This window comes from Cetorhinus maximus, chromosome 12 (genome assembly GCF_964194155.1).
Source record: "Cetorhinus maximus chromosome 12, sCetMax3.hap1.1, whole genome shotgun sequence".
NCBI classification, from domain to species: domain Eukaryota; kingdom Metazoa; phylum Chordata; class Chondrichthyes; order Lamniformes; family Cetorhinidae; genus Cetorhinus; species Cetorhinus maximus.
In genome coordinates this window covers 77,856,540-77,884,457 of record NC_135890.1, presented here as the reverse complement: position 1 = coordinate 77,884,457, position 27,918 = coordinate 77,856,540, and the positions used below count along the sequence as shown (strand labels likewise).

General features: G+C 43.5%; 1 protein-coding gene across 1 annotated transcript in view; it reads right to left on the bottom strand.

Annotated features, from left to right (window-relative positions):
* Positions 1-6,828: 6,828 nt before the first annotated feature.
* LOC144687612 (citron Rho-interacting kinase-like) overlaps positions 6,829-27,918 on the bottom strand; it is a 215,439-nt gene continuing 194,349 nt past the window's right edge. Inside the window, exons 46-48 of the mRNA XM_078553958.1 lie at positions 21,706-21,882; positions 7,841-8,132; positions 6,829-7,716 (exon numbers count right to left, since the gene is read on the bottom strand). Of these exons, the coding sequence (XP_078410084.1) occupies positions 7,693-7,716; positions 7,841-8,132; positions 21,706-21,882 (493 nt within the window). The 3' untranslated portion in view covers positions 6,829-7,692. The remainder of the gene's footprint in view (positions 7,717-7,840; positions 8,133-21,705; positions 21,883-27,918) is intronic.

Genomic DNA, 27,918 nt, shown 5'->3' with positions numbered 1-27,918 from the left:
AGTTAACGTTTCGAGTCCGTATGACTCCTCTCCGCAGGTGCTGTCAGACCTGCTAAGTTTTTCCAGCTATTTTTATTTTTGTTTTAGATTAAATTCTGATTGTTTCCAAACTTTTTAGCTTCTTTCTCAAATAGATTTTCCAATGTCTGACGTTTGTGAATAACATCTTGCTTTAACAATGACACGACTGTGACTTGAACATATGGTATACTCTCAGTTGCGTAAGAGTACTGCTTCAAGGGAGTCTGTACCGGTCTGCTAATATCTTTGGGTTGGATCATGTTTCTTCAACCATGTTTCTGGAATGTGAATACACCCAGCACAGACTTGAGAATTGTCTGTACTTCTGGGTCATCAGAGTCAGCTGGTTCATATTCCTCTGCAAAGCCTGATAAAACTGTGGGCTATGCCGTTCGTAGAGTCAGGGCGGGAATCACGAATGATGGTGGCGGAGGAGTTGGACTCGAATAACATTAATTATTGAAGGTCTCTAATATCAACAGTGTGCACTAGGGGTCTCCTACCACCATCGCATCGGACAGGGGAAACCATTTCTCTATGAGAGGCTAACTGAAGTCATTGAGCGTCTGGAGTCACTTGCCCAGGTACCTTGATGAACTGCAGCAACTGATGGGATCTGCATGGCCTCTTTGCAGCCTCCACCCTCTCCTGCCACTGGTCTACAGGGTTGGGACCCATCTGTCTCAGAGGAGGAGGAAAGCAGGGCTCACTATTACCGTCAGTCTCCTAGATGCGTCTATTGTTGCAGTCATGAGCATTGCAGCCCAGCCGTTTGCAATTAAGACAGTGCACTGGGGCACCCCTTATCTGTGCAGGTGTTCTGTATTTTGAACAAAATATTTAAGAAAAAAAATTGTCATCCAATGTGGGGCTTGAAACCATGACCCTGGGATTAAAAATTCCATTATCTACAAACTGAGTTAATCGGGTTGTGTAGGAACTCCCTGCACAAAGCCTTTCCAACGTGTTCCAATCAATCAAAAGAAAAATATTATTTAGTGGTTACAGTTGCAGCGTTAAACTGGCCTGGGAGAAAAATGGTATGCACCCACCATCTTGGTGGGAGAATCTGCACATGTGCTGGTGGCAGCAATGCAGGCGAAGTGCACATTCAGTTGTTCCTGATGCCTTTCAGGCAGGAATCCAACAGCTTCAGGTACAAATCAGCCAACTGCGGACAGTGGTGGCTGCTGTCTCCAAAACCAGAGAGGGAGACCTCACTGGCCTGTGGAAAGTACTGGGGAACAAGAACATTGACTTTCACTAAGCCCTGGTTAACACTAAGTAGAACTCTACCCAAAGCCCAAGCCTGTTGGCGGCCATTGAAGGTCCACTACCTATCCAGAGATCAGGGCCATACAGAACACCTGTGCAGATAACGCACTGCCCCAACTGCAAACGGCTGGGCTGCAATGCTCATGAACTTGATTATTAAAACGGCTGCTCTCCGAGTAGCAATTTTTTTTCCATTAACTGATTGTGTTGTAAGTTATAAGACACCAGCTTGCAAAATAAATGCATAATTCAGTGATAGAAAGCAGAGCTGCACTTAAAAGCATCCCTCACTTTAAACAGCCTGACAGTAACACTGTATCTGCACGTGTACAGAAGTGCTTCCCTAGTGTTGCGGCACAAATAAATGCAGACAGTAGGGAAACATTCATGCTTTGTTTTGAGAATTTCTAAGACAATTATCTGAAAGGTACCCAGTTCCAACTGGAACCAAGGTAGCTTCAATGACCTGTCCCAGATAAAGCGTCCATAGAAAGGAGCCCTTTCTGAAACGAGTTCCTGATCAACAGTACTTTGAGGAATTAAAGGTAACCTGCCCTGAATTTATAGAAATGGTGACAGTTGGTGATGATAAATACTTTCAGTAAGGTGGGTTAAAAAAAAAAGCTTCTGTGTCAGGATTGACGTTTCGATGAATCTATTGCATTAACTGAAATTGATGATTTTCCAGTACTGGGCATTATCAGTGTACATGCAGTGATAACCAACTGGAGTTCTTTGGTTAACTGCATTTGTAAACCTTATTCTAAATAATGCGATGAACATTTTGTGAGCGCAAAGGCAAATTCGTGAAATCATTCATCACATTTTAAACAAGAATCACAAATATTTGTGATCAGACTATTACTCTTTGCACATTATATAAAACCGTTGACAGATTTTGAAGTATGTTAATGGAGGTAATGAAGGGTGTACCCTATAACAGCAAGGAAACATTTTGTGGAGTGTGAAATGCCAATTTGTATCTTAGTCTCTTGAACTTGAAAACCAGTTTATTTTTAGTTTGGGTTGCTTGCTTTTCATATGGCCACCTTAGTGTTACCATATGATTGGAACAAACTAGCTTTTCTTTTATTTGGTTTATCTGGTAAGGACAATTTGGAATTCTTTGAAGCCTTGTTGCCCAGTCTAGTGTCACATCCTCAGTCAATTGGGAGACACAAAAATTCAGATGGGCAAATTAGCTAGATGTTTAATGCTGTGTATCTAACCTAATCAATTCCTGGAACAGAGGCTGGAAATTATCTTTCTACCCCCTCTTGTCCTGAGGTACCATTTCTCTCTGCAGTACGAATCCATGGGAGTTGTCAGCTCTCCAGTACCCCATTCTGAAGTCATTCTTCATTGCATGAGCGTAGAAAGGGAAGTTTACAAGTGCCAGAAAGTTATTAAACTAAATGAAACAACACAGCCGAACCTGAACAAAAGCAAAACACTGCAGATGCTGGAAATCTGAAATAAAATCAGAAAATGCTGGAAATACTCAGCAGATCTGGCAGCATCTGTGGATAGAGAAACAGAGTTAAAATTTCTGTTTTTATTACAGCCAAGCCTGACTTTAGTCTCAGCGGACATCTTTGAAGACGTAACATGTGCTGTGGATAAAGGGGGTGGATGTACTGTACTTAGATTTCCAGAAGGCATTTGATAAGGTGCAATATCAAGAATGGCTAAGGTTAAGCCTTTATTCATTAGAGTTTAGAATAATGAGGGGTGATCTTATTGAAATGTACAAGATTCTGAGGGGGCTTGACAGGATAGATGTTGAGACGATGTTTCCACTGGTGGGGGAATCTCAAACTAGGGGACATAGTTATAGAATAAGAGGACACTCATTTAAAACTGAGATGCAAAGGAATTTCATCTCTCAGATGGTAGTGAATGTCTGGAATTCTCTACCCCAGAGAGTTGTGGAGGTTAGATCATTGAAAATATTTAAAGAGGTAGAAAGATTTTTGAAATATCGAGGAGTTGAGGGCTATGAGGAGCTGGCATGAAAGAGGAGTTGAAGCCTAGGGCAGATCAGCCATGATCTTATTGAATGGCGGGGCAGGCTTGAGGGGCTGAATGGCCTACTCCTATTTCTTATGTTCAAAGGCTATTGCAGAAAATAAAAGCTTATGGTGTAGGGGGTAACATATTGGCATGGATAGAAGATTGGCCAGCTTACAGTAAACAGAGTAGGTATAAATGGGTCTTTTTCTGGTTGGCAAGATGTAAGGAGTAGTGTGCCACAGGGATCAGTGCTGGGACCTCAACTTTTAACAATTTATCTAAATGACTTGGCTGAAGGTGTGGTTGCTAAACTTGCTGATGATGCAAAGATAGGTAGGAAAGTAAGTTGTGAAGAGGATATAAGGAGGCTACAAAGGCATATCAATAGGTTAAGTGAGTGGACAAAGATCTGGCAAATGGAATATAATGTGGGCAAATGTGAAATTGTCCAATTTGGCAGGAAGAATAAAAAAGTGTATTATCTAGATGGTGAGAGATTGCAGAACTCTGAGATGCAGAAGAATCTGGGTGTCCTAGTGCATGAATCACAAAAGGTTAGTATGCAGGTACAGGAAGTAATTAGGAAAGCTGATAGAATGTTATCATTTAATGTGAGGGGAATTGAATACAAAAGGAGAGAGGTTATGCTTCAGTTATACAGGGCATAAGTGAGACCACATCTGGAGTACTATGTACAGTATTGATCTTGTTATTTATGTGTTGGAAGCAGTTCAGAGAAAGTTTACTAGACTAATACCTGGGGTGGGTAGGTTGTCTTATGAGGAAAGGTTAGACAGGCTAGGCTTGTAGCTGCTGGACTATAGGATAGTAAGAGGCGACTTGATTGAAACATAAGATCCTGAGGGTCTTGACAGGGTGGATGTAGAAAGGATATTTCCTCTTGTGGGGGAAATGTAGAACTTGGAGTCACTGTTTCAAAATAAGGGGTCACCCATTTAAGACAGAGATGAGGAGAATTTTTTTCTGAGGGTTGGGAATCTTTCGAACTCTCTTCCTCAGATGGCAGTGGAAGCAGAGTCTTTGAATATTTGTAAGGCAGAGCTAGATAGATTCTTGATTAACAAGGGGGTAGGTGGGAATGTGAAGTTGAGGTTACAATCAGATCTTATTGAATGGCGAAGCAGGCTAGAGAGGCCAAGTGGCCTAACCCTGCTCTTATTTTGTATGCTCACATAAACCATCATATAACAAATCAGGCCCAGGAAGTCTGTCTAGATTTTTTCTGCTCTCTCCTCTTCCCATCACTCCCGGTGCCACGACAGGGTTCCCTTGTCCTCATTTTCCGCCACACCAGCCTCTGTATTCAACAGGTCATTCTCCACCATTTCTGCCACCTCCAACATGATGCCACCACCAAACACATCTTGCCCTGCCCTTTCAGCATTCCAAAGGAACTGTTGCCTCTGCAATTGGCTGATTCACTCCTCCATCATCCCCAACACACCTGTCCCCTTGCAAGACATTTTTCATGCCAGTGCAGGAGGTGCACTTTTACCTCCTCTCTCCTCGCTGTCCAAGGCCCCAAATGTGCCTTCCAGGTGAAACAGCGATTAAATGCACTTCTTTCAATTTAATATACCATATTCACTGCTCAAAATGTAGCCTGTTCTACACTGGGGAGACCAAACACAGATTGGGGGACTGCTTTGCAGAACACCTTTGTTCAGTTTGCGAGCATGACCCCAAGCTTCCAGTGCCCTGCCATTTTAATTCTCCACCTTGCTCTCACACTGACATGTCTGTCCTCAGCCTGCTGCACTGTTCTAATGAAGCTCAATGTAAGCTCAAGGAACAGCACCACAACTTTTGGAACTTTACAGCCTTCCTAACTCAACATTGAGTTCAACCATGTGTTAAGGGTAGAAATCCAGGAGTATATACCATCAAAACATGATAATGTACTAACCCTTCTGATCAAGAAGCATGGCGGGGAAAAAAAAATTCCACTGCATTCCAGATCAGAATGTCCTTTTAAATAACACCCTTTCAGTTCAAAGAACCCTCTCTATATTGAGCTTAGGAAAACGTTTGAATATTTTCCCCATATGCTTCAATTCAGCCATTGTTTTAAATGTTATTTAACATTATTGTGGGCCAGTGTGAATTTCTTACACTATACACAGGGGTTTTTTGACTTTGGATTTTGGGTACTGGGAACAATTAAGCTTTCTTTCCATGATATAAGTTTGCAGGCTGAGGGATATGCTGATGGAGTGTGGTCACATTTTGCTGAAAGCTCATGATTAGGAAGGTACTTTAACCTGATCCTGGATCCCAGAATTTTATGGTTATACCATATAGTAGATCCCACATCACAGGTAAAGGAAAGAAAAAGTACTTTTTGTTGTAATGTGCGACAATTTCTCAGAATGCTTCTCAGACTGGAGGTCTGTGACTAGTGGTGTGCCTCAGGGATCTGTGCTGGGACCATTGTTGTTTGTTGTCTATATCAATGATTTGGATGATAACGTGGTAAATTGGATCAGCAAGTTTGCTGATGACACTAAGATTGGAGGCGTTGTGGACAGCGAGGAAGGCTTTCAAATCTTGCAGAGGGATCTGGACCAACTGGAAAAATGGGCCAGAAAATGGCAGATGGAATTTAATGCAGAAAAGTGTGAGGTGTTGCATTTTGGAAGGACAAACCAGGGTAGGACATACACAGTAAATGGTAGGGCACTGAGGAGTGCGGAGGAACAAAGGGATCTGGGAGTTCAGATACATAATTCCCTGAAAGTGGCATCATAGGTAGACAGGGTTATAAAGAAAGCTTTTGGCATACTGGCCTTCATAAATCGAAGTATTGAGTATAGGAGTTGGGATGTTATGGTGAGGTTGTATAAGACATTGGTGAGGCCAACTTTGGAGTATTGTGTGCAGTTCTGGTCGCCTAACTACAGGAAGGATATCAGTAAGATTGAAAGAGTGCAGAGAAGATTTACTAGGATGTTGCCGGGTCTTAAGGAGTTGAGTTACAGGGAAAGATTAAACAGGTTAGGACTTTATTCCTTGGAGCGTAGAAGGATGAGGGGAGATTTGACAGAAGTTTACAAAATTATGAGGGGTATAGACAGAGTAAATGCGAGTAGGCTCTTTCCACTTAGATTAGAAGAAATAAACACAAGAGGACATGGCTTTAGGGTGAAAGGGGAACATTAGGGGGAACTTTTCACTCAGAGTGGTGAGAGTGTGGAACGAGCTGCCATCTGACGTGGTAAATGCGGGCTCACTCTTAAGTTTTAAGAATAAATTGGATAGATACATGGATGGGAGAGGTCTGGAGGGTTATGGACTGGGTGCACGTCAATGGGATTAGCGGAATAATATTTCAGCACAGACTAGAAGGGCCGAATGGCCTGTTTTCTGTGCTGTAGTGTTCTATGGTTCTAATTTCTGATTAAACTCTAGCTTCATTCAGATTAGGAATTTAGCAGAATTACCTCACTTATCCAAATGCACTTTGCTCTGGAAAGAAAGTAAAACAAGACACTTGCTATGTAAAGATATGCAAATCAGTGTAGAATTTAATTAAGCACTTTTATGGAAAATGAGTCACCAGAAACGCGACTCAAAAAATCCTGTTCTCACGCATTGCATATTCACAAGTGACAGGGTACAAAGAGAAAAAAAACAGTAATATCACAAAATTAGGAATGCACTTTAGAACTGGGAAATTTTCAATACAGGTCAGTGAAACATAGTACAAAAGTCTGCAATAAGTTGTATTTGAATGAATGTCTGTACATCCAGGACAAAGCAGCAGTGCAGTACAGAGAAAAAAAAGATTAAATAGCAAAGAGCTATAGATTATTACAAAATATATAATTCAGTCCTGCTGCAGTTCCAAGTTCAGATTCCCTTCATAACCATTGTATAAAATTCAAGTAATGAACTGTGTACAGTTATGCAACTAATCCGCTTCACTGGATCAAACCTGCATCTCGATCCTCCATCTACATCCAGAAAAGTACAGCCAAGCCTTCACCTGAGAGGATTCAAAGGCTCTGCTGTTAAAATGATTGATGTCACAAGACGTAGGGAATTCTCTCCTGTTTTGTACCTTTAATCTTGCATATCCTTTCGCAACAAGTAAACAAGTCATCTTCCATAGAAAAACAGGTTATCACCGTCATTCCCAATAGCCAGTCTTAAGGTAGCTTGCGAGCAGCAGACAGTTTAAAATTTAATATTGTGACCCCCCATCCCCCAAAATTTCCCTTAGTGACTAAAGCAAACAAATGTGTGTACAGTTTTAGTTTGTCCTGTGGATCTCCTTAGTTTGAAAGCCATTCTCCCAACTGTTGAAAGAGTGGAATGCACATGCTCAGTACACGCCTCTTCACCTGTAGGCTGATGTTGGACTCACACAGCAGACTGGTCCCAGGTCTGGTCAACATAAACAGATGGTGTTAATGCCATTCACTATTTAGACAAGTAACACAGAACAGGGGTTAATGAGGGCATTTCTAAATACTGAATTCTAAATTACAATTAATTATGTGGAAGATACCTTGGTAACTGGGGCCCTCGAGGATCCTGAAGGTAAACGGATGCCGCCCCCCCTGTTTTCATCCAACATCCTTCCTGGTGACCTCTCCCTGCTGGGGTCCAAAAGTCTGCCTGGAGATTTCTCCCTCTCCAAGCCCCTCCGTGGTGACTTGTCCCTTCTCACTTCCTGTCTACCTTCTCTGTACCTGACAGATCTGTTCAAATCCTGAGGTGAATTTTCTCTTGGGCAAGGTGCCAACTTCTTTGACATATGCTCGTTGTAGGAGGGAAGGCCCCGCTTGTTAGGACTGCTGCTAGTCACACAAAGGGAGAAAAGAGCTCTGGTCAGGAATCAAAAATTCCAAATTTCAACAACCTGAAAGCCAATGCATTAACACAGGCATCAGTAGGTTCAGGCTTTCAGACTGATTCAATGATTAGTGAAGGAAATATAAGCCGATTAGGTCCCCAAGCAAACTGCCTCAATTCATGCACAAAAATAATTGATAACCGGTAGAAAAAAAGCGGCTGTTCTAGACAGAACTCATAATTAATCTCTGAGCAAGTTGTTTTGTACCAGATGATCAGTCCTGCTGGCAACACCACAACTTTCAGGGGTTATGGTTGATGGGAAGGAAAAAAGTAACAGGACAACATGTTTACAAGCTTGATATAAGTTAGTGAGATATTAACATTTACACATATGTCAGCCTTTTAAATACACAAACGGTGAAAGAATAGCCAAGGGAGGGACAAGGCCAATTAGGGGCCAAAAAGGAGGTTCTTCTTGCGGAGTCAGAAGGCATAGCTGAGGTTCGAAATCAGTGCTTTGTACCTGGTAGTGCTAGAGAGAAAGATACTGCCAATGTAGCAGTGAGGGGGGAGGAGGCTGTAATAATATTGATAGGATAAAAAATTGATCAAGAGGAGGTATTTAAAAGGTTTGCAGTCATCAAAGTAGAAAAGTCCCGCAGTCTGAATGGGATGCATGCTAAGTTGAGGAAACAAGAGTGGAAATTAAGGAAGCTGGGCCACAATCTTCAAGCCTCCTTGGGAGCGATGCCAGAGGACTGGAGGATTGCAAATGTATTTAAAATAAAAAAGGGATAAATCCAGCAACGACAGCCAGTCTAAAGTCAGTGGTGGGGGAATTTTCCAAAGCCATTAGAGGTGGGAGGGTTGGGAAAATTTGAAAAAGTTCTGGTGGACCGGTATCCCAACATGTTCCCATTTCCTCCCACTTTTCCCAGCATCAGGAGGCGTGTGCAGGTGGAAACCTGCCTGTCAGTAGCAGAAAGCCAACTTATGGACAATAAAGCAGACATTTTTGGAAGGCCAAGAGATTTTGCTGACGGCTCAATGGACCCCACTGTTTCTGCAGCTCGTAGTGAGGTGAGAGCTGAGTGGGATGTCGGAGCATCACAAGATTCATATGCAGTGATCACTTTAAAGGGCAAAATTGGAAATCCTCAGGACATCCGCAGGTAAATACTTACTATTGTTTGCATGTCACCTACAGACAGGCCCACTGGATAGTGCAGGGCATGTGGATTTGGCTGCCGGACCCATCAGCAGTAAGGCATCTTCATCTTGTGCCACCCTCTCCTGCTCTATTTACCTCAGCAGCACACAGCACTCTGAATCTGCCATCTGCCTGTCGTTTTGGGGACACTGCATTCTCAGGCCACCCAGCATCCCTAATTGGATGACTCCCAGAGGCACTGCTTAATTGGCCTCCTCCAGAAAGATCGCACCCAAAGTCCCGGCATGCGTATATCCAGGTACATAAGCCGGAAATTAATTTGACATCAGGATTGTGACTCAAAAGGGAAAAATTCAGCTCTGAGACAATAATCTAGGACAAAATTAATTGGCATTTGGAAAAGTACGAGCTAATAAATGAAAGTCAGCACAGATTTGCTAAAGAAATTGTGTTGGATTAACTTGATTACATTTTTCAATGAAGTAACAGAAAGAATTGATAAGGATAGTGTGGTTGATGTTGTGCATATGGACTTTTAAAAGACAAAATCCCACATAATCAACTTATTCACAAAATTAAAGCCCCCCACTCGACTAAAGGGACAGTGGCAACATGGATACAAAATTGGCAATGGGACAAAAAGCAGAGAATAGTGCTGAATGGCTGTTTGTCAGGCTGGATGGAGGTACACAGGATTGTTCCCCAGGGGTTGGTATTATGACCACTGATCTTTTTGATATATATTAATAACATGGACTTGGAGAAACAGACATAATTTCAAGTTTGCCGATGATATGAAACTCAGAGATGTAGTAAATAATGGGGAGGACTGTAACAGATTTCAGGAGAACTTAGACTGGTCAAGTGAAATTTAACCCAGAGAAGTGTGAAGTGATAAATTTTGGTAGCAAGAATGAGGAGAGGCAATATGAGCTAAATGGTACAATTTTAAAGCCGGTGCAGGAATAGAGACACCTGGGCCAGGATTTTCCAGTCATCGGGCAGGCTCGGCAGGGGCAAGCGGGAGCAGTCCAGAAGCCGACCGCCCACCCGTGATCGGGCCATGACCGCGATTTCACGCTGGCTGGCCAATTAATGGCCTGCCAGTGTAAATCGCCCGCTGCAGCGCTGCCGGTGGAGGGGGGGTGCAAGCATGGAAGCTCTCCGAGGCACAGAGCTGCCTCAGGGAGCTGAAGATTATTTTGTATTTTAAAAAAGATAGTAAAAATAATGAAAACATGTCCCCTCATATGACTCTGTCACATGAGCAGGGACATGTTATATACGAGTGTTAAATGGTTTTATGTTTTTTTTTAAACTCACTGGTCAAAACCTCATCCTGCCCGCGGATGAGGTTAAAGGCTGCTTGGCCTTTTAGCCCGCCTGTCAGCAAACGGTTGGACAGGCAGTGAAAAATTCTAGTCAATTAATTGATTAAGGGCCTTAATAGGCCGCTTAATTGTCAGCAGGTGCGGTACTGACTCCCGTGCGCGCCCGCCGACCGAAACATCGTGCGAATGCGCAATGATGTCAGGACGCTCGCCCGATGTCAGCACATGTCGTTTTACACTCTCGCCCAACCCGACGAGAGAAAAATTCTGCCCCTGGGATTGTATATAAACAAATCTTCGAAGGTGGCAGCACAAGTTGAAAAGTCTTTTAAAAATACATATGGGATCCTTGGTTTTATTACTGGAGGAATAGAGTACAAAAGCAAGGAAGTTATACTAAAGCTTTATAAAAGCGCTGCTAAGGGCACAGCTGGAACATTGTGTTCAATTCTGGACACAATTCACTTTATGAAGGATATCAGTAACTTGGAGGGGTGAAGAGATTTACTAGAGTGGTAGGAGGATTGAGGAACTTCAGTAATCAGGAAAGAATGGAGAATATAGGGTTGTTCTCCATTTGGCAGAGAAGCTGATAGAGGTATTAAAAAATAATGAATGGTTTTGAGAAGAGTAAATTAGGAAAAACAATTTCCAGCAGCAGAAGGGTCAGTAATCAGAGGACACAGATTTAAGGTGATCAGTAAAAGAACCAGAAACGTCATGAGGAGACTTTTTAAACCGCGAATTGTTATATTTGGAATGCACTTCCTTAGAAAGTAGTGGAAGAATGCTTAACAGCAACATTCAAAAGAGAATTAAATAAATACTTGAAGAGAAAAATGTATAGGGCTATGGGGTAAGGGTAGGTGTGTAGAAATAATTGGATAGCTTTTCCGAAGAGCCAGTACAGGCACAATGGACCAAATGGCCACCTTCTATGTTATATTATTTTATGATTAGGCTTCATTTTAATTTAGTTCCTGAAAAGTGCACACACTGCTGCTCATCCAAGCAGTATCCATTTCAAATTGTACTAGCTTAATACTGCTTTTCTGGAGTCAGGCTATTTGTTCAGCAAAAATGTCCCAGGAATAGAAGGAAGCAAGATGACCAGTTTTTGAAAGGTAAAAATTGCTATCCCTACAACAAATAATATTAAACTGTTCACTTTTTGTGGCATCTTCTTTATGCTTTGAATGAAGCTCAGCTTTTCCTCCTTTTTCCAGTTCCAAAACTAGACAGGAGTAGGGAAGAGGTTGACTGGAGTGGGATGTTAACTTAAGAAAAAATTAATTTGCACTTATTTAACACATTAATATATCTTCAGGAAGCACTTTACAACCATAGGATTACTTTTGGAGCTTGGTCACTGTTGTTTTGTAGGTAAATGCAGCAGCCAATTTCCACTCACCAAGGCAAAAACAGCAGTGAAATGAACAACCAGTTAATATGTTATTGCTGGTGTTTGTTGAAGAACAAATGTTGGTCAAAACCCCTGCTCCTCTAATGGAAGTTTTGTTTCAAAATTCACCTGAGTCTTAGTATTTTAACTTATCCAAAAGGCAATCCCACTAAGCCCAGGTCCTGTTTAGTTTTGCTCTTGGAAAAAGGTAATAGTCATAGAATAAGGAAGACTTTACAGAAAAATAAATCAACAATTACTTGCCATTGGAATAATGTTGAAAATGGAGCAAGCCTTTGGTTTAGTGGCAGCATTTCTGCCTTGAAGTTAGAGGTTCAGGAGTTGGACCCTGCTCCAATTAGTCCTGATGAATGGAGACAGGAGCTCCAGCTCTGAATTCTGCATTTGCATCCAGTTGGGGTGGCTGTGGGCGTCCCCTACCCTCAACATATAGGTTGTGTGAACCCATAAAACCTCCCGCAGAGGAACAATCCTATCAGCCTAGTATAAAGGTTAACATGCGCTTGCTTGAGTAATGTTAATAGCTTTCATCAGACTGTTAATCAGTCTGCAAATCCTTCCGCAACATTACGTTTTTTATTTGGAAACAGTGTTATGTTACAAAAACAGTTCCTTCCTAGGACCTATGTTCTGATGTTTGCTTTATTGCTTATAAGGTTATCGAATACTTTATTAAAAATGAACTTCATATAGCGTCTTTCACTTCCTCAGATCATTCCAACACAAGACAATTAATTGCTGCAAAGTGCAATCAATATTGTTTCGTAAGTAGGCATTATGTCCAGTTTTCCCACAGCCAGGTCCCACAAGTATGTTTTGGTGCTGTTGATTGAGGAATGAATGTTGACCAGGACACTACGAGAACTTACTGTTTTTCTTTGAATAGTGCCATGGGATCTTTTACATCCATTTGAACAGACAGGGCTTCATTTTAACATCTCATCTGAAAGACCGCACCTCTGCCAATTAGCACTGCTCAGTGCTGCACTACAATGTTGCCCTGGATTGTGCTGAAGTCCTGGAGCAAGGCTTGAACCCACAACCTTCTGATTCAGATGATGGACAGAATACCTTGTCTTGTGATGCAGAGGCAGGCCTTGTGGCACTCCAATGAGGACAAGATTGGCATGCAGAGAGAAAGCTTCAAAAGCATCAAAAAGTTCCTACTGTTCAGTCGCGATAACTAACTGAAACATTATGGAGTAAACATTCAACGCTACAAATACTTCCAAAGACAGGAGATTCAACATGGACGTGCACGAGATGATCGTAGACAGCGCAGGACAATTGAAGGCACACACATGACAGGTGCATGTTTTGACACAAACAAGCAGTTATTATCTGCTCACTCACGTCAGGTTTGCTGTTGGTGGAACAGGGTCCATGTTGTGGGAAGGAGACCTAAAAAAAGAGAATATGCACTGCACATACCTCAGTTACTGCTGCAATCAATAGATGGAGAACATGCTTTGTACATTTTTATAGTAATTGGTGGACCCTTTTAAAATTTTTGACCCAGGTACTAACTACACAGCCTGAGGCAAAATGGGTACATTCATAAGTACAGGCAGCAGGAAAAGTAATAATCCCGGCAAGTGAACCATAAATCAGGAGACATTAACTCTTGAGGCCGGAAGCACCTATTCTGCTTCCATAGTTTGCACTTTTTTTCTTTCATTTACCAGAGAGATTCTAAAACAAATCGTTGCGATACTCTGGGCTGCAAACTGGTCAACTGCTGCTGGCAATCCAGCCATTGATTATCCAGTAAGAATATACTTGGCAGGTTTCCCTATTCTTTTTTAAATAGGTTAAGATATCATGCAAGCTCAGCTGCCAGGCAAAACCAAAATCTGAACTTGGGCACACTGGTTTAGAAACTACGAGTTAGCTAAATTTCCAACGATAAATATATTTCTGTGCAACTCGCAAAATGTGCACAGCTTTATACCAATAACATTTTTCTTACTTCTGGACTCGACTATTACAACAGACTACTAGCCAGCCTCCCACATTCTATGAAAATTTGAAGTCATCCAAAACCCTGCTGCCCATGTCCTCACTTGTACCAAGTCCATTTCACCCATCACCCTTGTGCTCGCTGACCTACATTGGCTCCAAGTTATACAACATCTCGATTTTAAAATTCTCATCCTGGTTTCCAAATCCCTCTATGGCTTCGCCCCTTTATCTCTGTAATCTCCTCCAACCCCACAACCTTCCGAGATATCTATGCTCCTCTAGTTCCAGTCTCTTCAGCATCCCCAATTTTAATCTGAACGTCCCTTCAGCTGTCGGGGCTTTAAACTCTGGAATTGACTCTCTAAACCTCTTCCATCTCTCTGTCTTTCTTTCCTCCTTTATGACACTCCTTAAAACCTAGCTTTTTGACCTACCTTTTGGTCATCTTCCCCCATATTGCCTTAGTGGCTCAGTGTCAAAATTTGCTTTATAAAGCTCCTATGAAGAGCCTTGGGACCTTTTATTACATTAACAGTACTATATAAATATCAGCTGTTGTGATTGTTGAAGGAATCCTTATTTTTTAATATTTTTAATGTCATTTCTATATAACCAGCCTAAGGTTGGAATAATTATTTTTATTTTGGTGCATCACAATTACACAATACCAGAGCGACCTGGCAGGAAGTCTCAAAAAAAGCAGCATCGGTCTTTGATATCGCAATTTAAAAAAATTTTCTCGATTCTCTCACTCCCTTTTATTTTCATTTCTTACTGTTCAAATTATCTTTCCTTGGATATTTTGGAACCTGTCAGTTGTGTTTTGTTACACTGCTGTAGCACATACTGGCTACCACTGAGTGGCGCTTGTGCCCAGACTAGGTCAAACTCCCCAGAGGATTGAGAAGCAGTTACACCACTGAACTTCACAACAGCCAGAGCAGCAGGTATTTGTTAAACTTACCACAACACTGATCCTTGGGCAACATGTGGTGCTCCTCTGCTCTGGGTGGGTAGGCATTTTGCTGGATCAAACTGCTTAGTTCTGATCTTGCACAGTTTGCGGTGATAATCAGGCCAGCAAAGTCCTTGTGAAATGTGCTGGAGTCAGCTGTCATTTCACCAGAGCAGCCTCTATGGGATAGATGTACCAAGCATCCTCACTATCCAAGTGATAGAAAAACAGAAAAAATGCTGGAAACACACCAGGTCTATTTACCTCTGTAAAGATTAACGCCAGGCTAATATTCTACAGCTTTTATCAGAACACATTAGCTCACCTTTTACAATGTTAGGAAAGAAGCTAAATATTTAAAGTCGTAAATTATTGCAGACAGTTGAATTAATGGTTATTTTCTTAAGTATTTGGGAGGAAAATACCAGTTGGCTGACTAAATGTTATGAAACACCTATCACTGAATTTGTTTTTAATTAATTAATCAGGAGGAATGTTTGTTAAATAGAGTGAAGATTAACAAATCCCCAGTACCAGAAGGATCCAAGGGTGCTGAGGACAAGGGAGAAGATTTGTGGGGCACTGCAACAGCTCTGCAGAACCTCGCCAGTATTTGTGAAAACTAAGAGGGGTTTCAGTTTATAAGGTGATGACAGGAATAAATTATGTTTGTTTGGACTGAATAGTTTAGCAAGAATCAAGGATCACAATCTCAGGTTATGCAAGGTTAGAAGTCTGGAGGTGTTTCTTTCCTGGAGAAGTGGACTTGTGGAATAGGATGCCATCTCTTGCTGTGACACAGATTTGCTGAATTCCTTAAAGTAGAAGTTGGGCCTGTATCTAACTGGAGCGGTGATCACCTCATAAGAGGTAGGAATTGTAAGACATTAATCAGAGCCAGAGCACTCTCGGAGTACCTGATCACCTGCAGGAATATTCCTGATTATTTTCTCAGATTGGCCTAGGTTTTTAACCTGTTTCTTCACCTTTCCCAGGAGATTACACAACTTTCAGGTGAGGTGGGAAAGGTATAGATTGTGATGCACAAAGGAATCACAGTTGTGTGAGGCAGGCTGGATGGGTGAGTGGGTCTTTTCTGGTCTGTCACTGTTATATATTCATTGTTTTATCTAAGAGAATGGACCAACTGGGAGAATAAGAATTAGGAGAAGTGATTCACAGAAGTTCAGTGAGAGAACCAAAGTGCTGGGGCATAGAACTCGGAATATTTCAGAGATAGGGTGGAAAAAGGTCAAGGAAAGATTGTTAATCGGAATGAACATTTTGAATTCAGTGTCTTGCGAAACATGGAGCCAGGCAAGGATAAAGTAATGAACAAGCAATGGAGTTTCAAATGAGTTGGCATTTGTAGAGGCCATTCAGTGGGGAATTTGGAGAAATTGAGTCTTGAAACAAAAATATTAAGTATTTGAGCTGGAGATGGGGCAAGGTAAGGATGAACGCAAGCAATGCTGTAGAGGGATAAGTGTGTGGTCTTATTGACAGATAGGATGTGACATTTGAAATTACAGCTAAAATAAACAGTGGGTGTCCCTGCAATATAGTTTTTTTTGGATACTTGGAAACCCTTTGACAAATTCTCACTTCAAAGAGTATCAATAAAATTAAATTCCATGGAACTTAGTGTACAATGTAAGATTAAAAAAAGGACCAAGAGTACTGTCAGATTGGCACAGACACAATAGGCCAAATTGCCCCTTTTTATGCTATATCAATCTATGATTCTATAAATAAGGGAGATGCTGTGCAGAACAATACATGGATCAGTATCAGATAGGGGAGATGCTGAGTGGAGTGCGGATCAGTGTCAGACTGGGGGCAGGAGGAGAGATGCTGAGTGGAATAATGCAGGGGTCAGTGTCAGACTGCAGAGATGCTGACTGGAGTGATGTGGGCCAGTGTCAAACTGAAGCAGGGAGGTCCAGATTTCAGTAAAGTTGGGACATCAGATTGGGCCAGGAAGGGAGGTGCTGTGTTGGGTATTGCAGTTGTCAATGGCAGACTGGGGAGATGCTTAGTGGAGTTGTACATAATTCATGCCTAATCACTTGCTATTCCCCATTTACCCAAGAGGAAGAAACCAAGGTAGTTAGGTTTGCATTAAAATTTGAAGTAGGGACAGAAGATGGAGCTGAAATCATGTGGGATGATTTAGATCTGTTAGACAATTAGGCAGATGAATAGCAAATTTAATTTAAAATGAGGTATAAAGTATTAGCACCTTGGAAGAAATACTTCAACTGTTCCTGGGATGGTTGGGGGGGAATGGTGGTTATGAGGAAAGGTTGGACAGGTTGAGTCTGTATCCGTTTAAGTTTAGAAGAATGAGAGGTGATCTTAGTGAAACATATAAGATCATGAGGGGACGTGACAGGATGGATACTGAAAGGATGTTTCCCCTTGTGGGAGAGACTGGATCTAGGGGACACAGTTTAAAAATAAGGGGTCTCCTTTTTAAGGCGGAGATCAGAATTTTTTTTTCTCTGTGGATTGTGAGTCTGTGGAACTCTTCCCCAGGGAGTGGTGGAGGCAGGGTCATTGAATATTTTTAAGGCCAAGTTAGATAGATTCTTGATTGATAAGAATATCAAAGGGTAGGAAGGAATGGGGAGTTGGGGTTACAGTCAGATCAGCCATGATCTTATTGAATGGCACAGCATGCTTAAAGGGCCGAATAGCCTACTTCTGCTCCGAATTGGTATATTCGTATGTATGTAAATACTGTGAAAAAATTCTGGGAATAGAATTAGGAAGAATGGAACTAATGTTGGGAGTCACAGCAAGCTTGTCAATGAAGAAATGTTTGCAGCTATCTTTGGCCAGATGTGCCAGGTGGATGACCCATCTTGCCTCCTTCTGAGATGCCCAGCATCACAAAGCTGGATGTCAGCCATTTTGATTTTTGCTGATGATTGCAGTGTTCAGTTCTGCTTGCAACTCTTAAGTCTGTGCCTACATGCATCAAGATCTGGACAACATTCATCCTTGGGTTAATAAATGACAAGTAACTTTTGTACCATACAATTGCTAGGCAATGGCCATTTCCAACAAGAGGGAGAGCCTAACCACTCCCCTCCCATTGACATTCAATTACATTATCATTGCCAAAAGCACCACCATCAACTTCTTAGGGATCACCATTGACCAAAAACTTAACTGAACCAGCACACTGTGACCACAAGAGCTGATCAGAGTTTTGGTACTCTGTGTGAGTGACTCACCACATGATGCCCCAGCTATAAGGCACAAGTCAGGAGTGTGATGGAATCCTCTCCACTTGCCTGGATCAGTGCAGCTCCAGCAACACTCAAGAAGCTCGACACCATCCAGGACAAAGCACTCCACTTGATCAGCACCTCATCCACCATCCTAAATATTCATTCCCTCCACCACTGGCACACCATGACTGCTAGGTGTATCATCTACAAGATATACTGCAGCAAATCATTAAATCAACAACACCTTCAAACTCACAACCTCTACCACCTAGAAGGACAAGGACAACAGGTACATGGGAATAGCACCACCTCCAAGTTGCACACCATCTTGACTTGGAAATATATCTCAGTTCCATTGTTATTGGGTCAAAATCTTGGAATACTCTCCCTATTGGCATTGTGGGAATACCTTCACCACACAGTTTCTTCTGGGGCAGGATGATCAACCAGAGGTCGTGGCCCACGTTGGTACCAGTGACTTAGATAGGATAGATGAGGGTAGTGCAGTGGATATTGTCTACATGGATTTTAGTAAGGTATTTGGTGATGTTCCACATGGCAGACTGGTCAGAAAAATGAGATCCCATGGGATAAGGGGAAGGTGCCGAGTTGGATCCAAAATTGGCTCAGTGACAGGAAACAAAGCGTAATGGTCAATGGATTTTTTTGCGAGTGCAAAGCGGTTTCCAGTGGCGTTACACAGAACTCAGTTTTGGGGCCCTTGCTGTTTGTCATATATATTAATGATTTAGACTTAAATGTGGGAGGCATGATTGGGAAGTTTGCAAATAACACAAAAATTGGCCACGTAGTCAATATTGAAGTCAAAAACTGGCTGTTGTCTCCAGAATGATATCAATGGTTTGGTTGAGTGGGTGGAAATGTGGTAAATGGAAGTCAATCCAGAGAAGTGTGAAGTAATTCATTTGGGGAGGGCAAACAAAGCAAGGGAATACTTAATAAATGGGAAGATATTGAGAGGGTTGAGGAAGTGAGACACCTTGGAGTGCATGTCCACAGGTCCCTGAAGGTGGCAAGACAGATGGATAAGGTGGTAAAGAAAGCATATGGAATGCTTTCCTTTATTGGACAGATATTGAATGCAAAAGCAAGGATGTAATGATGGAATTGTATAAAATGTTGGTTAGGCCACAGCTGGAATTTTGTGTACAGTTCTGGTCACCACATTACAGGAAGGACATCATTGGTCTGGAGAGAGTACAGAGGAGATTTACAAGAATGTTGCCAGGGCTTTAAATTGCAGCTATGAGGAAAGACTGGATAGGCCAGGGTTGTTTTCCTTAGAACAGAGGAGGCTGAGGGGTGATCGAATAGAGGTGTACAAAATTATGAGGGCCTGGATAGGGTAGACAGGAAAGACCTGTTTCCCTTAGCTGAGGGATCAACTACCAGGGGGCATAAATTTAAGGTGATTGGTAGAAGGATTAGAGGGGACATGAGAAAAACCTTTTCACCCAGAGGGTGGTGGGCGTCTAGAATTCACTATCTAAGTTGGCGATTGAGGCTGAAACGCTCAACTCATTTAAAAGGTACCTCGATATGCACCCAAAGTGCTGTAACCTGTAAGGCTATGGACTAGGTGCTGGAAAGTGGGATTAAAAATGAGCAGCTAGCTTCTTTTTTCTCTTTTTATGGCTGACACAGATACGACGGGCTGAATGGCCTCTTTCTGTACCGTAACCTTTCTATGGTTCTATGGATGGCAGCGGTTCAAGAAAGTTAAAATCAGGAATGCTTAAGAGGCCAGAATTAGAGGAACACAGATATCTTGAGTGGTTGTATAGATGGAGGAGATTAGAGATAGGGAGGGGTGAGGCAATGCAGGAATTTGAAAACTCAATGTGAGCACAGTATTAATGGGTGAATGGAACTTGGCGAGAGGTAGGACGTGAGCTAGAGTTTTGGATGACTTTAAGTTTACAGAGGCCAGGAGTGCATTAGAATAGTCAAGTTTAGAGGTAAAGGCATGGTTAAGGGTATCAGTAGCGAATGAGCTGAGGCAGGGTGGAATGAGGTGGTGTCATAGAGGTTAAAATAGGTAGTCTTAGTGACGGTGTGGATATGTGGTCGGAAGCTCATTCTGAGGTCAAATATGACAACAAGGTTGCAAATACTCTGGTTCAGTCTCAGTCAGGTGCTGGAGATGGTGGCGAGTTTGTGGTGGGGACCTAAGATAATAACTTCAGCTTCAGTTTTCACAATGTTGAACTGGAGGAAGTTTCTGCTTATCTAGTAGAGGATGTTGGACAAACATTCTGACAATGTAGAGACAGTGGAGGGGTCAAGAGAGGTGGTGGTGAGGTACAGTGTCGTCAGCACGCATGGAAACTGACACCGTTTTTGGGTGATGTCACCAAGGGGCAGCATGGAGATGAGAAATAGGGGTCAAGGATAGATCCTTGACACAGCAGGTAATTGGGTGGAAATGGGAAGAGGAGCCATTGCAGGTGACTTGTTCATGATTAGATAGACATGAATGGAACCAGAGGAGGGCAGTCCCACCCAACAGGACAATGACGGAGAGGTGTTGGAGGATGATGAAGTCAAAAGGTCCAGACAGGTCGAGAAAGATGAGGAGAGATAATTTTCAGTCTTTGCAGTCACAGTCGCATAGGATGTCATTTCTGACTTTGATAAGAGCTGTTTCGAAACTGTGGCAGGGCCAGAAACTCAGTTGGAGGAATTCAAAAATGGAGTTCTGGAAAAAATGGGTATGAATTTCTGAGGTGGCAACACATTCAAGGACTTTGGAGAGGAAAGGGAGGTTGGAGATGAGGCTTTGTTACTAGTTATCAAACGGGACATTCGTGCTTTGAGAATAGTTCAAGGTAGAAAGACTGATCCCAAATGTTTCAGGAATGAGTTATGAGGAAAGATTCAAGGAGCCTAAGCACTACAGCCTAGAGAGAAGATCAAAGGGAGTGGCTAGTAGAGGTATAGGATTTACTAAATGGTACAGATATTGCTTTGAGGTAAGACAAGCCAGTTAAAAATGTACAGATCTTACTAATATTTCTTTACTCAAGGAGTGATCAAACATTTGGAATAATCTTGCCAGGGAAAGACTTTGATTTAGAGACAGGGAGCTCAAGATTGAGTTGAATGCTGGGCTGGGTCAGCTGAAATAATAAAGGGGCACATTCAATGGCCAAACGTCCAATTCTATATTCTTTTCCCTTTGCAAATATGGATGAACATGTATTTCCAGCAAATTTTTTTTGCTGTTTTGTCTTTTTATTTGTCTAATTGAATAAGTTCTTCATTTTTCCTAATCTCAGGATTTGTGCAACATGAATGTGATTGACAGGAGGAAAACAACTATGAATCAAAGGCACAAAGATAGATCATATAGCCCTAAAAGTTGCCCAAGAGCAGCCATTTTAAATTAAGAGCATTCAAGTTTCTCAAGAGTTTCAGTGTAAGCTTGGACCACCATACGTTGAGCAAAGATTACTTGGTAACATCTTATTTACCTGCGGCTGGTGATTGCACCCTGCTGATCACTGCTTGCTTCCTTCACCAAGTTTCCTTTACAACAGATAATTCGCTGTTTATTCTGATAGGACGAGGCCATGTAAATGGCTCCAGATGAGATTGCAGGACCGAGATATCTGGGATTAGGGATGTCCAAGTGAGCACGACTCGGAATACTATAAAAACAAAATAAGCGTGCTGTTATCTTATAGGGCTTGTTTTCTTGCAATTGTGCTATCTAACAATTGGAGATGGTGCCAGGAGACCACCTTTCAATCGCAGTGAATAACTATCCTGGTTACATAAGGCTCAGCACCGCATAGCATTGGGTAAATAACTTTGTTTCCCCCAATCCCCATTACTTTTCATTCTTTCAAAAGCCCGTTAGTGACACTGGTGTGGCATTTTTTTTTGCACTGCCCTATTAATTTTCCTTACAACTGAGTAGTTTAATAGTCCACTCAATGGGCACCAAGAACCCCCCATATACTCTGGAACACAAATTATATGTAGGGAAAGTCAAGCAGAGGTGCTGTTTTACTCCCTTCAAGGTCATTAGTGAACCAGGTAAGTTTTTACATCACAACTGTTTGCATGGGTTATTTTTCTTGGGCCAGCCCAGAATTTCAATTTTATAGCTTGCCAAAGTAAGTTTTCAATTCAAAACAATTGCACCCGTATAATATATTCAGTTCTGTATGATATAGTGTTAGTTCTATCAGTAGAAAATATGAATTGTTGGGTTGACTTTAGAAAAGTAAGTTGGTAGCGAGACCAAATCATAGGGTGGAATCATCCCAGATTTGCACCAAGTGTGGTAGTGGGCGTGAAAAAAGTCATTTTACCCGCTGGCCGCAATGGCAGGTTTTCGCAGCATATCATCTCCTTCCCAGTGTGTCCCGCCTCATTAGTTATGCATTCACAGGAAACACATCAGGTTGCTGGCGGGGCAGCCTCTGATTCAGTCGCCCTGCCACTACCTCAGGCCTTCAGTAACCTGGGGACCATATTTAAAGGGCGCCCCTGCACAGAGCTAGCTCTCTCTAAGGCATCGGAAGCTACTGGAAAGTCATGGCTGCCAAAGGGAGGAAACATGCTGCCCCCAAATTTAACAACACCTCCCTCGGGTGCCTACTGGATGCAGTGGAGGTCCGCCGCGAAGTCCTCTACCCCCGCCCTGGGCAAAGACCAGCAAGCAAGGCCACCAATCCAGCATGGGAGGCAGTGGCAGCAGTGGTCAGCTCCAATGCCCTGCAAAAGAGGACAGCCAATCAGTGCTGAAAGAGGATGAATCATCTCCTCTATTCTGCCAGGGTAAGTCACTCTTCTCATCACTCTCAACTCACACTCACAAACCCATCACACACCCACAGGGATCTCACTCACTGCCAGTTCAAGGGACATCACCATTCACTCTCTCACACACACCTTCATCCGCCCTGCAGATCGTGTCCTCATCCTGTCCATGGCATCACTCACCACCCACACATGCCAGGCATCCTTCTCATCTGGCCTGGTAGGTGTCCAGCTTACACACTCTCAATTTGTATTCATGCAGGCAAGCAGCCACACAACAAAAGGGAGAGGTGGCAGACTGATGGAGGAATGCCCGACATCAAGGTCCTCACAGACTTTGAAAATATAGTCAATCAAGCTGGCTGGCAATGACCTTGACCGTTCCTGTGCTGACAGTGAGGTCGACAGTGCTTGACCAAGTGAGGACCCAGCAGTGCTAAATTCATCAGACAACCATGCTGTGAGCTCCCCTGTTCCGCAGTGCTCTGCCATGCACTAATTATCTCTCCTCACTTTCGCAGGACATCTGGGAAGCAGCCGAGGGGGTCCACGAGCCAGGTCCTTGACTCAATCCCTGAAGACACATCAGAAGAAGAATCTGATGACACCCTAATTCAAGACCCATCCTAGCGCTCACCCACACCCTCCACCAGCACAGAGACACACCCCTCAGTGGGACCTAGTTCTAGAGTAATCTCGGGGTCACAATCTGATGAGCACATTGCTGTCTGATCCACAGTAGGTGGAGGCAGGGACTTCCCAGGTTTCCAGTGCTTGGAGGACCGCTGGAGGCCAGAAATCTGCTGAGTCTGAGTCAGACGAGGGGTCTCTGGACCCAGTCATACCTCAGTTGCTGGAGTTGCAAAGGCAAGCTTGAGAACATAAGGAAGGGATCTCCACTGCACTCCTCAGATTGCAAGGCGCGATGGAGGAGTCTTTCTGCCTTCAGTCATGCCAAAGCACCAAGGTCAACACTGGTAGGATGGCAGCTGCCAAGGAGACCTTGGTCCAGGACATTGGTTGTGCTCTGTTGCGCAGGCTGAACTCCATCAGTGACACCATAGATGTCAACGTGAGAGGGGTGCAGGGCAGCTCGATCTCACTCCAGCTTCCCCTTCTCCTCAAGGAGTCAGCCAGGGGCCCTCGGGCACCCACAGGAAGGACAATCAGCAGATGTACCACCCTGGGGCCATCCATCCAGGTGACTCTGGGAGTGTCTGGCCCATCCGAATCCCCTCTCCCTGTGACCCCAGCAGCTCCAGCTCCACAGGCTGAGGAGGGTGCCACTGCCACACAGCAGGACCCCGAAAGCAGGCCGGGGCTCTCCAGGTCTCAACTCTCCAGAGGACATTTGCCAAGGTCATCACAGACAAGGTGTAGCAGTCAGCAGGCTGTGTCCACCTCTGCTGTGGATGCCAAGGGAGCACCAAGATGTAGTGGCAGGGTTAGAAAGGTTAAGAAGACGTAGCTGCACAGCCTGGGCACGGGTGTTAATCACTTGTAAATAATGTTCACTATTGTAAATAAACTCCCAACAATGTCTCCTTGCCTATGACTTCTTGTTATGATGAGCAGAATTTGTGTCACTCAGACGTGAAACCTTGGTTCCTGCACAAGGCAAAGGCAGGTGTCTCAGTCCAGGGCCTCTTTGTGCAGTGTGCAACCTTCAGACCAAAGTGATGGTTCGGCTTCACACTCACTGGACACATTAGTGATGCCTGCACCTCGACGGTGCTTGTCATTGTTGCCAGAATGTTGTGGGCAGGTGTCACAGAGTTCTGTCATTCTCTCTGTGTGTTCTCAGCACCTTTGAGGTGAGGCTGGTCCCCCGTCTCTTCAGCACTCGTGACTGGTGACGCTGTGCTCCTTGAAGGGGACAGGTGCTGAAGGCTAACAAAGGATCAGGTGCATTTAAAGTTTCACAGCTGCGTCTCCATTATATGATGCTGATCACAGAGCGCAAGCGAGCTGCCCTCAGCCATGTGAAGATCTTTGGAGTGCCTTCAATGCATGTCATCATCATGGTCCTGGAATCTAGCGACTATTATGACCTCCACTCTATCTCCATGACATGAGGTGCAGGCATTCTCCTAACCCGCACTGCAAGGTTCTGTTGTTAGCTTGAACCGTGATGGATACTGGTCCAAACCCTAATAAAGACATTACAAGGCACTGCTTCCATTAGTGACTGCACCATGGCCACCTTTCACAAGACCAATTGTTCTGCTGCCCCCTAAAATGCACATTAATTTGCAGTCTGCGCCTGAGGGGTGAAACGCTCTGGAGCATTTGATGGCTTTTGCGTTGCTTGAGTGGGCAGAGTAGCTTCAGAAGCCCGACTCCAAGTGTGTCAATGGAGCTGCAGCTGAACAGTTTCAGCTGAGGAAGAATGCTCACTTTTGACAAGCTTTTCTAAGTGCGTGGCCACTTCCCTCAATCCCCTGCACCCACCACCACACCTCCCCCCGCCAAACCAGGCATGTGCTTGCGTACTTCCTTCAATTTGTGCTGCCTAGCCCCCAACGCCCTTCGGCCTGACCCGCACTAGAGCTGTTGCCCCGGCACCGCGCTGAAAGCCATCTGGGGAAAAGCGACTTTTGTGTACCCCACCCCCACCGAATGCACGCCGTCCTTTCCTTGATGTCCTACAAGCGAAGCTCATGAGCGCCACGCAAGGTTGCATGCACTCACCTTTAAATCCCCCTCGGAGTTCAGGTCGCCAGGTGCACGCCTTTTAAAGGCGAGTGTAAAGCACGCCATTCTGAAGTCACGCTGACGTGGGTGGTGAATTTGATTTGGAGGGATGATTCTATCGAGGGGGGTTTATATTGAGATGCTTAGGTGTTGAAATTAGGTTCCTGACAAGCAGCAATGGGAAACATGACCCGTCATTAGCAGGTGGAGTGGACAATTGCAAACGAGTTTCACGATGGCATGAAACAGATTTTTGGCCTTCTCGCCATATCGTTCCTCCCCCGCCCGCCGTCAGTGAGACCGGACGATTCCGCATAAAGATTTGTTAGGTTGCTAATCTGTGTTTGAACTTGTATACACTGAAGAATTCAGTGAAAGTGTCAACAGTTCCAGATGTCTCATCTTAAAACTAAATTAAAAGCGATTTCTTTGGGATCGACTCCATGTTTGTGAACACCCATATTCAGAAAAATATCTGTAATATCTGAGAAATTGCTTCCTGGATTCTCTCCTTGGTGCATGAATTACAAATACAGGATTTTATAAGACAGTTACAGAGACACAGACAGGGAGAGGGAGACAGGAACAGCTGATTTTATGAAAAGCCACCAAGCAGGATGATGGTGAGAACCAGTTCTCTGTTCGAAGAGATGGGGCTTGCGGATATTTAAGGAACGAGGAGTGGCTGGAATAGGTTTTGCTGCTGGAAGTCGGTTTGGGGATACTCACAAGACAGAAGGAAATGACTCTCAAAGGACACCTGAGGAAACGCCCCGGTGTGGTAGGGAGAAGGGGGCCTGCTGAAAAGCCAGGAGCCGCTTGGAACCTAATCTTCAAGATTGTATATCTGCTGGGAGCATGCTGTAAAATAAAAGTGTTATAAAATATTTTGGTTGTGTTAGTTAATGGGGAAGTACCTTTTCTTTAGTTTGGTGTATTAACTCCCTGTTAAATCATGTTTAGTCTATGTCAGTTTGTTACAGTAAAAGTCTGAAAATGTTGCCGTGCAATTTTTTCTATCGGTTGCTGGGTCATTTGTCCCTTTTTTAAAAATGTTTTCTCGTCTCTATGGGGAATGTAACCTGGCCCACGAAACAAGTCAACAAAGTACCAAAAAGCATGCGATGCTTTGGGAGCGGGTGGGGGGGAGAGACTTGAACCTGTTACTTAGGCAGCTTTGGAGCAGGGTTGCACCCAAATTTCACCAGCACCTGCAGCTGTACAAATTTCCTGTAGTACTCCAGCAACTACACGTTAACAAGAAAACTTCAAAAGGAGATAATCTCAAAGGGGAGGATTTTCCCCTCGTCGGTCAGGCCTGGGAGTGGCTGGTCAATGATCCGCCACCCGTGATTGGCCCCGACGGCCATCCAGCACGAGTTGCGCGCTGAAACACTCAGCGCTGCCTGGCAGGGATTTGGGAGGGGTGGGGCGAGCACGGAATTCAGCGCAGGCATGGGGGAGCGCACAGTGAAAGCTCCCTGATAGTAGAGAGCTGCCTCAGGGAGCTGAAGATTTGTAATATTCAAAATAAAGATTAAGGTAAACATGTCCCAAGATGTGATTCTGTCACATGAGCAGGGACATGTTAAACATGAGATTTAAAAATTATTTCATTTTTAATTAACATTGGAAACCTCATCCCACCTGTGGATGAGGTTTCCTCAAAAATCCAAAGGCTGCTTGACCTTTTTGCCCACCCACCAGCCGTTAGGTTGGATGGGCAGGGAAAAATTCAGTTTGATTAATTTATTAATGGGCTTAACAGCCCTTTTATTTGTCGGCAGGTGTGCTGCCGACTCCTGCGCGTGCCCGCTGACCAAAATATTGCACGTTATTTCAAGCTCATGCACGTCGGACGCACTGAGCTGAAAATCCAGCCCTAAGGCACTAAGTCTGCATGATGACAACCATTTCAAAATCTTGATTTGAGTTCAGGATGGTTTGGAGATCTCCTATTCATTCACTGAGGTAACAAAAATAAGGCCGACTGCCCTCCTCACCAGTTACATCATCACTCATAGCAAGTTTTCATTTAATCAAACTCAAGTGATATTCCTAATGTACCCCTAAATACTTTGTGACAATAAGAGAAGGTTTACCAGACTAATACCTGGAATGGGCGGGGTGTCTTATGAGGAAAAGTTGGACAGACTAGGGTTGTATCTGCTGGAGTTTAGAAGACTAAGAGGCGACTTGATTGAAACATATAAGATCTTGAG